The sequence below is a fragment of the Scomber japonicus genome, chromosome 11, assembly GCF_027409825.1.
Source record: "Scomber japonicus isolate fScoJap1 chromosome 11, fScoJap1.pri, whole genome shotgun sequence".
Lineage (NCBI taxonomy): Eukaryota > Metazoa > Chordata > Actinopteri > Scombriformes > Scombridae > Scomber > Scomber japonicus.
In genome coordinates this window covers 11,291,914-11,304,074 of record NC_070588.1, presented here as the reverse complement: position 1 = coordinate 11,304,074, position 12,161 = coordinate 11,291,914, and the positions used below count along the sequence as shown (strand labels likewise).

The following is a 12,161-nucleotide window of genomic DNA, read 5'->3' as shown; positions in this document are numbered from 1 at the left end:
CTGCACAGAAAGTGAAAGAGATGTCGTTTTAAAGGAACACTTCACCATAAAATGAAAACCTTAGTCCTTCATGACTGAATGAAAATACTTTTTAAAAATTCAGTTTTGATTATAATTGACAATAGCCATACAGAAAAGCTCTTCTTCCTAAAACTCAGTTGTAACCAATAACAATGGGAAAATGGTTTTAATTTGAAAATAAATATCAAGTGGACGCTATTTTTTTGATCTTCCATCATGCTGCTTGGTCAATAGTGGGAGGTGACAGCCATTCTCATAAATATTAACATTTTACCAGACGCTACAATATAACAGGACTGAGCTGATCCTCATCTCTCACAAATGTATTTTATGCACCCTGAAACATCTATAGCTCCATCTGATGTACAGTAGAAAGAATAGGACACTATGCTGTATGAGGCTTATTACCTTGCTTGTTAATACGCTGCTGTTCTTTTTTAATTTCAATGAACTTTATTTTTTTCAAACATTGACAACTACGACTTCTAATCAACCCCTATTACACCAAAGTATAGAGTCCACAAAGCCTGAGCATTACTCAAGGGGAGGTCTATACAGGCCTGCATAGTACTAAATGAGTATTACAGAAAAATACAGCCTTATTTATGCATATGTGATCTCAATTCATCTGTGCAAGAGTGATTTTGACACCTGTCCCCAGAGTTTCCGTTGTGTGAGTTGGAAGGTTGACTATAAAAGGTGGTGGGGGAAGCAAAGCCAGACAGACGGTTCAAAGTTTATTCCTGTACAGCAACCATGATGCATGCATTTTGCCTTGTATTTGTCTTTCAGCTGCTCTCCATTTCTGGTAAGATCAGATGAAATCCCTTTAAACATTATTGAAAACTGATTCTAAATAATCATTGTAATTGTAATAACAGCAATTTCTTTATGGGTCACAGGTGGGGGTTTTTTTACTAAAAAAGCCTCACTAATGGATCATTAATAGTTTTGATGAAGGCATACAGTAATGTTGTCTCTAGTCTAGTCTGTAATAATTTGGCTGTTGGATTTTGTATGTTGTAATCAGTGTATTTATTTGATCCTGTCTCCTCATGTCAGGGGCTATGGAGAGCGGCATCGTGGGCGGTAAGAAAGCAAAGCCTCATTCCAGACCCTACATGGCATCACTGCAGGTTGATGGAAGTCATAAATGTGGTGGGATACTTATTCGGGAGGACTTTGTCCTGACTGCAGCGCACTGCAAACTGTGAGTTTATTTTACATCAATGCAGCAGCATAAAGTGAAATTAATTTTGTGGCATGAAATCCTTGGTCTGTTTTTTTCACCTTTAAATTATAACTTTTTTAATTTTTACCACTGTATTAATCAACAAGCAACAATCAATTTTGATTGAAATTTGAACAGTAATTGTTGCTTCAAACTTTTTAATGTTTGTAACATACAAAGTGTTTAGTGCTAAATATATTGTAAAAAATCTATGTTTTTACATTCATTTTGTCCCATGGTTGTCAGACCTGAGCAAATGACAGTGGTACTTGGAGCACATGACGTAACCAAGAAAGAGAAAAGTCAGCAAAGGATTGAAGTGAAGTACCATCCACATCCGGAATACAATGGACAATTTGATAATGACATCATGCTACTTGAGGTAAACTAAAATTCTGTAAACGTTCATCAAAGGTGCACTTATGTGTTTAAAAACTGAAACCTGGAAAGTATTTTGTAAAATATTTAGCTGAGGTTAATGTCATAATTTCAATTTCATCAAATTTAACTTAACCCTGTTAAACTAAAATCTCAAGAAAGCTTACAAAAATTAACACAAGTTTCTAATACATATGCTCATTGTGTTGTGCCACAAAGTGCAAAATAACAAATGATGCTCTGACTCTGTTTTCTTTCACAGTTAAAAAAGAATGCCACGCTTAATAAGTATGTAAAGACAATTGGACTACCTATGAAGGACAATAAAATTCCTGACAACATAAAGTGTGATGTTGCTGGCTGGGGCAAAACTGGAAAAAAGAGACCTCCATCACACATATTGCGCGAGACCACGGAGAAGACACAATCCAGCAATGAGTGCAAAAACAAATGGAAAGAACACTTCAATATTATTCACATGATATGCACCTCACACACCAAAAAGAAGGGAGGGGTTTGTCAGGTAATTAAACAGACTAACAAATAAAACACCAATTATTAAATACAGCAAAATACACCTTAATGCTGCTAACAGAACATTTTGCAAACTTGTTTCCTTTAATCATGTAAAACTGATGCAATCTTTTCATGGACAACTAAATTATATGTTCTTTTTCCTATAGGGTGATTCTGGTGGGCCACTTATCTGCAACACCACGCCACAGGGGATAACAGCATTCACCGAGAAATGTGACTGTAATGATCCCGAGTATCCCCATGTCTTCACTAAAATCCAGGCCTTTCTACCATGGATTAAGAGAGTGATGCAGGGATTAGGCCATGCTGAATGAGCCAGAGCTGCTATTTGAGGCCAAGAATACTGCCCTTTCATCTGTCTATTATAACTCAAACATTTAGAAAGTCAATTATTCAAAAAAATTATTAAGCTTGTATGTGAGAAATCGAAATACAATTGGATGCATTGGATGCATTATTTAAAGTCTTGGGGGGGGGGAGTTATAACACGAAATTTACACTGTACATTCATCTCCTTATGTTTTTTCAAACCATATTAAATCTTTAAATTTTGGAATTGTTCCCTTTCGCAAATTCTTGTGCTAGCTTGGTCAGCTTTTAATATGCTTTTCTTTATTTTGCTAAGTTAATTAACAATCCAATGTTTCTGTGACACACATTTAAATCTTACTGTAAATGAAAGAGTTAGAGAACGCAGACATATTCTGAAGGATTTTCATTAAGGAGAAACAGCAGTGAAAACAAGTTGGGTATGAAAGTATGAATAACAGCAAGTGAGCGAGCGTGATGGTTGAATTGTGTTGTACAAGCCCACAGGTGTCACGCTGAGACCACCGAATACTGTTGTGTTCATGGTTTGTCAGTTGTAGTGCAAACTTTTGAAGTTGTCTGTGAAACCCATCATCTACAGAGAAAGTGAAAGAGATGTTTTAAAAGAATAGTTCACCATAAAATGAAAACCTTAATCCTTCACGACTGAATTCTTATTTTAGAGTGAGAAGCGCTTTCACCAATATTATCATAATGCCATTGTGATTTGTTATTTTTTGCATATTTCTTATAATACAAATAAATGCTGGAAATGCAAAACTCACCTGGCTTGGATCTCTTGTGAAATATCTCTTCTCAATTACCTGTTTAGAGATTGGTTAAGATTTAAAGTCAACATTGAATCTAAGTTAATACAAAACTCTCATACTTCTGTGTACATTTAAAGAGGGAACTTTGCACAACAAATGTGATGCCTACTTGATTGGCATTTCAGGTCAAGTTCACAAATTGGGTACAAAACAATACATTTCATCAGGAAATGTCATAATTGTCTTATAAAGGGATTGTTATAAATGAGGTTATTTAACTCAGTGATATATTTGTGAAATATTGCATAAAAAAGAAACGGTATCTGCCAAAGTTGTTGTTTTGAATGTTATACTGTATATTTTACTTTATTATTCACACTGACAACCAATTCACCAACAATCATGCATTTAAAAAAACAAACGCTGTTAAAATGAATTTGCGTGAACACGTTATATTATATACATATGTATGTATGTATGACAATAGGCCTCTGCCCGAGGATCTCAAGGTACAGACTGGCGCGTAGGGTATTAAGAATTAGTTCCGAAATGTAGCAGGGGGCAAGACCATGAAGAGCTTTATAAGTAATCTGTATGTGAATGTTCTCGTTCGCACAGGTCATCGTTATCTTGGGCAATTGAATCGAAAGCACTGGACTTGTTATATGTCTATGAAGACGTTTCGCCTCTTATCCAAGGGGCTTCATTAGTTCTTGCATGTCTGACCAGTCTGTGCTAGTCTGGAAGTCTTTTATTGATTTAAAAGTAATCAATAAAATCTTAAAATGTATCCTAAAACATACTGGGAGCCAGTGTAACAACACTAAAATAGGTGTAATATGATCCCGACTCTTGGTTCTGGTTAAAAGCCAGGCAGCTGAATTCTGTAGAGTCTGCAGTCGATTTATAGATGTTTGGCTCAGGAAGGTAAAAAGACTGCAATAATCAAGGCGTGATGAGATAAAAGCATGTAAAATGGTCTCTGTCATTAAAAGTTAAAATGTGTCTAATTTTGGCGATGTTTCTAAGATGATAAAAACACGATTGCACAAGCTTTGTGGTGTGCTGCTCAAAATTTAAATAGGTATCAAACCACTCACCGAGATTTTTTGAAAGAGTCTTGATGTTATTCGAAATGGCACCAGCAGATGTCAGGATTTGTTTTCTCACATGCTGGGACCCGATGACAATGAACTCTGTCTTATCAGAATTTAGCTGTAGGAAATTGTTCGCCATTCAATTATTCAGGTCCATAAAAGCAGTCATTGAGAGAACTAGGAGATCCAGGCTCAGTGGGTTTCACAGGCAGGTATAACTGGGTATCATCAGCACAACAATGAAAATAAACACCATGCTTTTTGATGATCTGTCCAAAAGGGAGCATGTATAATGAAAATAAAATTGGTCCTAAAACTGACCCCTGAGGCATACCATACTTGACACAGGAAAATGAAGAGACATGATTGTTAACTGAGACAGAGAATCTCTTATTAGACAGGTAAGAGTCAAACCAATTCAAAACTGTCAGATAATCCCACCCAAAGTCAGTCTGTCCAGCAAGATGAAGTGATCAATAGTGTCTAATGCTGCACTAAGGTCCAGAAGTACAAGCACCAAGCACGTCTTCATCGGCAGCTATTACAATTTTTACGATTGTTAGTAACCTTAAGCAGGGCAGTCTCAGTGCTGTGAAAGCCTGACTGAAACTTTTCAAAAATGTTATTATTTTCCAGTGGAGAGAGAAGTTGCTTTAACACTATTCTTTCTAAATTTTTAGATATAAAAGGTAATTTGGAGATCGCCTATAGTTTTGAAGGAAGGAGGGATCCAGTCCAGGGTTTTTTAGCAATGGATGAATACAAGCAGTTTTAAAATAACCATGGACACAACCATTAGATAGATAACAGATAAAAAACAGAAAGTAAACAGGGCCCAACAGGTCCCATTAAGCTCAGGTAAAGTAATGGGGTAAAACTGCTTAAAAGTCTTGTGGTTGATGGGCATCAGAGAAAGTGGCACTGGGGGGAAATAGAATCTCTAATGGATTCCACTAACAGAGAGAGAGATTTAGAAATAGATTTAGACTGTGAGGACTGAAGAACTACAATAAGATGGATGTCAACAACAGTGACAAGTTAACAAACATAACTTGATCATCTCAGATCTGAAGGGTCTCGCTCATGCTGCAGTGAAAAAGGTGTGATCTCAGCTCCACTGTGCAAGAATGATTTTGACACCTGCCCCCAAAGTTTCCATTGTGCAAGTTGGAAGGTTGACTACAAAAGGTGGTGGGGGCAGCAAAGCCAGACAGACTGTTCAACTTTTATTCCTGTACAGCAGCCATGATGCATGCATGTTGTATTATATTAGTCATTCAGCTGCTCTCCCTCTCTGGTAAGATCAAATGACAATTCTTTCAAAATGATTGAAAATCGACTCTAAATTATCATTAGAATTATAATAAGCTTTTAGGGTTATTGTAGGTGATTTTTCTTTTTTAATAAGCTTATAAATGGATAATTATTAGTTTGGAGTAAAGCCTCATTTTGTCTCTAGTCTCAATCAGTAATAATTTGGCTGCTAAGGACTTTGTATGTTGTAATTACTGTACTTATTTGATCCTGTCTCCTTATGTCAGGGGCTATGGAGAGCGGCATTGTGGGCGGTAAGAAAGCAAAGCCTCATTCTAGACCCTACATGGCATCACTGCAGGTCGGTGGAAACCACACATGTGGTGGGATACTTATTCGGGAGGACTTTGTCTTAACTGCAGCAAAATGCAGAAAGTGAGTTTATTTGACATCAATGCAGCAGCATAAAGTTAAATTAATTTTGTGGCATGACATCATTGGTGCTACTAGCAACACGTGGATTAAATGATTCTCAATAAGCCTGTGTGTTATATCTAATGGATTTTGATTGATTTATGACATATTATTGACACATCATGATATATGATACGACAATATACAGTATCTGCTCTTGCCTGAGGTTAAGCATGAAACAAAATTAAATACTTCACTTCTAAATAATTCTCTTAACACTATTTTTTGACACTGCATTAATGCAATGAACAATTTTGATTGACACTTTTTGTACAGCAATTCATACTTCAAGGCTTTAATGTTTGTAAGTTCCTTACAAAATGATAAGTATATGTGTAAAGTATAAATAAATGATCAACATTACTTTTGTCTCATGGTTGTCAGACTTCAGCAAATGACAGTGGTACTTGGAGCACACGACATAACAAAGAAAGAGAAAAGTCAGCAAAGGATTGACGTGGAGTACCATTCACATCCAGAATTCGACGGATACGATTATGATATCATGCTACTTAAGGTAAACTAAAATTCTGTAAATGTTCATATTCAAAGCTGCAATTATGTGTTTAAAAACTGAAACCTGGAAGGTATTTTGTGTAACATTTAGCTACAGTTAATGTCATCATTTCAGTTAAATGTTTTTCACTGTGTCTTTTTTGTGATTCAAAGATGCACTAATTTCATTTTTGCAAAGAAGCAGATGAGGATGTGGGAACTCGATAACAAAGTGTAAATCTCAATGACGCTTTAAAAGGAGGAACATACACCGAAGTTTCTAACAGTTACATTTACAGTGTTGTTCCACACAGTGCAAAATCACAAAAAATGCTCTGAATCTGTTTTCTTTCACAGTTAAAAAAGAAAGCCACACTCAATAAGTTTGTGAAGACCATTGGACTACCTACGAAAGACGAGAAAATTCCAGCCAAAATCAAGTGTGAAGTTGCAGGTTGGGGCCGAACTGCCACAGCCAACAAAGATCCATCACATGTACTGAAGGAGAACAAGGAGGAGATACAATTCAGCCCTGAATGCATCAATAAAATGGAAAAGGAAATTTTGAACTTCAAGCCTAATCGCATGTTATGCACCACATTTACCAAAAAGAAGGGAGGGATTTGTCAGGTGATCAAACAGACCAACAAATAAACCAACAACTATTAACAACAACAACATACATCAATAATGCTGTTTACAGAAAATTGGGAAACTTGTTTCCTTCCTCCTCATTTAATCTTTTCATGGACTACTAAATCATATATTTCTGTTTCATTTTTCCTATAGGGTGATTCTGGTGGACCACTTATCTGCAAATCTGAACTTTGTGGGATAGCAGCTTTCACTGACAGTTGTGATTGTAATGATCCCAGCTTTCCCCATGGCTTCACTAAAGTCAGTTTCTTTCTACCGTGGATTAAGGAAGTGATGAAGCGATTTGGGGATGCTGAATGAGCCATATATGCTATTTGGAGCCAAGAATACTGCTTTCTTCATTTTATTATTACGCAAACATTTAGAAAATCAGTTATTAAAAAAAAAAAAATTATGAAGCTTACATGTGAAAAATAGAAATACAATGTAATGCATTGCTTAAAGTTGGGGTGGGGGGTGGGGGGTTTGGTCAGCTTTGAATATGCTTTTCTTTATTTTGCTAAGTTAATTAACAATCCAATATTTTTGTGATACATATTTGAATCTTACTGTAAATGAAAGAGTGAAAACGGGTGGGTATGAAAGTATGAATAACAGCAAGTGACTAAGTGTGATGGTTGAATTGTGTTGTACAAGCCCACAGGTGTCACGCTGAGACCACAGAAAACTGTTGTTGTGTTCACAGTTTGTCAGTCGTAGTGCAAACTTTTGAAGTTAAACCGTTTTCTGTCTGTGAAACCCGTCATCTGCAGAGAAAGCAAAAGAGGTGTAATGTGGGAAAGATACAGTTCACCATAAAAATGAAAACCTTAGTCCTCCACGACTGAATTCTTATTTTAGTGCTTTCACCAATATTATCATAATGCCATTGTGATTTGTTATTTTTATTTCTCATAATACAAATAAAGGCTGGAAATGCAAAACTCACCTGGCTTGGATCTCTTGTGAAATATCTCTTCTCTATTACCTGTTTAGAGATTGGTTAAGATTTTAATGACATTGAATCTAAATTAAGACAAAACTCACATACTTATGTGTACATTGAAAGAGGGAACTTTGCACAAAAGAGACATTTGAAGATGCCTATTTGATTGGCATTTGAGGTCAATGTCAGACACAGTTTACAAATTAGGTACAAAACAATACATTGCTTTCATTTCATTAGGAAATGTCATCACATCTTATAAAGTATAGTATAGTATAAATGTGGTTATTATTATATATTAATTAACTTGTATGTTATGTTTATATAAATATATAATATATATATTATGTTTATCTATTATATAATTAATATATAATTTTAAAAAGGTAACTGTGTTTGCCAAAGTTGTCATTTTTGAATGTTATACTGTATATTGTACTTTATCATTTCACACTGACAACCAATTCACCAACAAAACTATAGTTACACCACTTCCCTCTATGTAACACCATTATCTGAGACTGAGAGTTGTCTACATGCTGTTGTTGATTTCTGCTCTATGATAATAATAATAACAACAATAATAATAATAATAATGTTGTATAGAAAGTAATTTCCTTGACATACTACATTGTGGAGACATTCTCTACAGAAACAGGAAATGAAAATACATCGCATTAGAAAACTTGTGGTTTCTCACCTTGTCAAAGAATCTGCTAAGCTTCACTGCATTTGACGTGCCTGCAGCAAGGTACCTTGGGTTGGTGCAGTCCTGTGAAAACAAAATAGCACTAAAGCCTCAAACCTCAACAAGGGTTTGTTTTCCTCAGAAGAAACTTGTATTTGCAGGATGTGTACGTGCTTATAGCATTTTTCACATTGTTCTGATAGAACAGATTTTTGTTTGAAGGAAATGTATTTGTTACAGTATCTCCTTTAATACTACCACTAGGGGCTGCCAAAGTCATTCATTTTTAAGTCATATACACATTGTGTTAATACGGTTACAAGACCCTTAGATTTTCTTTCTTAAGAAGTGTCTACATGGTTGCTTGGACCAATGAATTAAGAGAGGGATGATGATGATGGTCATTAATAAAGTTAAGAAGAACAGTCATTCAGCTGCAAAAATCAGTTTTCAAATAATTTCTGTGATATTGCATGTAAGAGAAATCAGAAGACTGGTCTTCCTTCATATCATTTTCCAACTCACTGCTACCCCTGTGGTGAGAGGGAAAAAGAGCTTTGCACTCTCTTTCATGTATCAGATGCTAAATCAGGCATTGCATTACATTTCTGTTATAGACCTGTGTTTGAATGACAAAAAGGCAGCAAATGTACAGATGCCACATCTGAAAAGGGGCTTAATGTCAGAGCTTGAAGCAATAAAAAAGTTAACCTACCAGATTGATCTCCTCAGCGTTGAAGTCCTCAGACAAGAAGGCCGTCCGGGTGAGAACTTCATTGCGTTTGTTCTCTGGGATCTGGTCAAACTTGGTGCCAATCAGCAACAAAGGCACTGGGTTCTCTGCAAACTGCTCTCGGTCATAGTCACTGTAGGGAGAAAAGAATATGAGTAAATTCCCCAACTCCACCAACATTTTCAGTCACAATTCAATACCTTTAATTTTACCAACTGTCTCAGAGTGTAGTTTTCCATGTAGTGAAAACAAGCAAAATCAAGACACATACTTACCCATTTGAGACAATGACACCTGTTGGAGAAGAGTCCTTGTTCAAAGCTTCTAGTGACCACCGGTAGAGATTCTGATTGGATTTCTTATTTGTCAAATCATGCACCAATATAATTCCTAAAAGAATACAGAAAATGACAAAACATTAAAAAAAAACATAATTTCAAATTTCTTTTAATCAATAAGCGTGTAAAAAAAAACAACTCTACCATTAACTGAGTTGTAAAAGACAGCCCTGGTGCTTTTGACACTGCTAGCACTGCCAACAGATCCTCCAACATCCCACAGTTCAATGTAGTAGGTTTTCTCCTCTGGTGTTCCCTCCTTATAGTCTTGAACCTGTAGTTGAAAAGTTATTTTGACTATTCAGTTATTTTATTCCTCGAGAGTATATATAAAATATAAGTGCAGTGATGATTTTTATATGACCTAGGTATATTGTATCAAATCCTTCATATATGTAGAGTACTATAAATCAGATATTGTCCAGCCAGTGTATTCCATTACTGATATGACTATAATTCAAATTGTTGGATTACATGATAACCACTAAAATATGCAGTCAATGGTTTTTGATATTTGGACTCAAGTTCATGAAAAAAATGCCCAAAATCTCTGATTCCAGCTTCTGAGATGTGAATATTTTCTATAATACACTATGACGGTACAGATAATATCTTTAAGTTGTGGAGTGTTGGTCAGGGCAATGATGGGCTTTGGAAAACAGCGGGTTTCACTATTTTCTGACATTTTATAGACCAAATAACTAATTTATCAAAGATCAAAGATCAATAGTGGTAGTTGCAGCTCTAGTTTTTACTTTTTATTTCTAGCAACTATTCTTTTTTGTTTTTGCATGACAATTCTCAAATGAACCAAATTCAATTTTGGGCTATGAATAAACTAAATCAGAAACAGTATATACCTAGTATAATGGAAACATATCCTAAGATAAATCTATTTATAAGATTGTAGTGTAACCAAATACAGTAGAGCATATCTGGGTTTTTTTTGAAAGCCAGCAGCACAGTTTTGTATCTAATTCCAATTACATTTTGTAACATATTAAAATTGTTCACTTTACTTACCCGTACATCTACAGAGCAGCCAACTGTCCATGATGGGTTTCCTAAAACCTGGTTCTGACATAGCAGATGGACTAAGGAAGACTTTCCCACCCCTGAAAAAGACAGTAGAAGTAAGTAGAGCACTAATAATTTTGATGTCATGCACAACATTTGGCTCCATAATACCCATAATATGTTGTACAATAATATAATCTTAATCTGCACAAACAATACCACAAAGTTCCTACTACTTCTTGAAATAAGTAAGACATGGTTCTTACATTATTACTGTACTGGCAATTTATCCTTAACTTAAAAAAATTAAAAACTATGAAGAAAAATAAATAAATAAACTCAAAATCAAATGGCCACTGAGGTACCTCAGGAATTACTCTTACACAGGGTATAAAAGTAAATTGTCCAGGCAAGCAAGAAGTTTCTTTTGGTTTATTTTACAATACTACTACTACTAATAATAATAATAATAATAATGTACTGCCTCTCTTATCCTGGTAAAAAAAAACAGGTATTGCCTGCTAGTGCAATACCTGTCTACCTATAGAAATAAATTCACCTCTGTGTCCCAAGCTGCCCACTACCCTCAACAACAAAAGCATTAACCAGCACTCAAATTAACTAAAATGATACTTATATCATAATCAAACTTATTCAGATATATTCTTCAAAATAAGCAACAATAAATTTCCAACAACTACAAACTCAAGCCTCCATTTAAAAAACACAGCTTGTTTTTTGGTATCACTCTTCAATTCAGATGATGTGTTTTTATAGCTTTCAAAGTGCGTTGTTGAAAATTAACCACTTAAGTTGGCAGTGGTGCTAAACTAAGGAATTTACTAGAAGACAGGAAGATGTTGTGCCAGGTATGAGCCACTTTGATAAGAGTTTAACTACCTTCAACAAAGATTATACGGGTTGTAAAGCGTTACCCAGCATAAACGTACATCTATATCAATAGGCAGACATATTCATATTGATTTCGATTCGAGAAAACGGTTCTTTACTTACCGGAATCTCCTAAAACCAAGACTTTTACCCTGTCAAGAGAAGCCATTTCTGGTGACAGTCGTGTCCCGGAAGTAAACAATAGAACCCCCGCACCCGCCTGTACGTCTCTCTTATTGGTTAAAACAAATTACGCCCTCTGACGCAAGCAAATTCATTCGTTATTATTAACGCCAATCAAAATATATTACCTCCTATTGGCTACTGAGTGTAGCGTCTCCTTATC

The 12,161-nt window shown here is 35.5% G+C and overlaps 3 protein-coding genes across 3 annotated transcripts; 2 read left to right on the top strand and 1 right to left on the bottom strand.

Annotated features, from left to right (window-relative positions):
• Positions 1–777: 777 nt before the first annotated feature.
• Positions 778–2,553, top strand: LOC128368022 (mast cell protease 1A-like). Its single transcript, XM_053328740.1, has 5 exons — positions 778–829; positions 1,084–1,231; positions 1,499–1,634; positions 1,893–2,153; positions 2,314–2,553. Exons 1-5 carry the CDS (start codon positions 778–780, stop codon positions 2,479–2,481), a joined length of 765 nt encoding a protein of 254 aa, XP_053184715.1. The 3' UTR covers positions 2,482–2,553.
• A 3,034-nt stretch (positions 2,554–5,587) lies between these two features.
• Positions 5,588–7,557, top strand: LOC128368019 (granzyme B-like). Its single transcript, XM_053328735.1, has 5 exons — positions 5,588–5,640; positions 5,885–6,032; positions 6,456–6,588; positions 6,924–7,196; positions 7,356–7,557. Exons 1-5 carry the CDS (start codon positions 5,589–5,591, stop codon positions 7,521–7,523), a joined length of 774 nt encoding a protein of 257 aa, XP_053184710.1. The 5' UTR covers position 5,588; the 3' UTR covers positions 7,524–7,557.
• On the bottom strand, positions 7,557–11,993 carry rabl3 (RAB, member of RAS oncogene family-like 3). The gene is made up of 8 exons (XM_053328741.1): positions 11,939–11,993; positions 10,931–11,022; positions 10,052–10,181; positions 9,845–9,959; positions 9,552–9,702; positions 8,849–8,920; positions 8,152–8,190; positions 7,557–7,969 (listed from the first exon to the last, which is right to left on the bottom strand). The coding sequence occupies exons 1-8, from the start codon at positions 11,982–11,984 to the stop codon at positions 7,913–7,915; spliced, it is 702 nt and encodes a 233-aa protein (XP_053184716.1). The 5' UTR covers positions 11,985–11,993; the 3' UTR covers positions 7,557–7,912.
• Between the last annotated feature and the right edge of the window lie 168 nt (positions 11,994–12,161).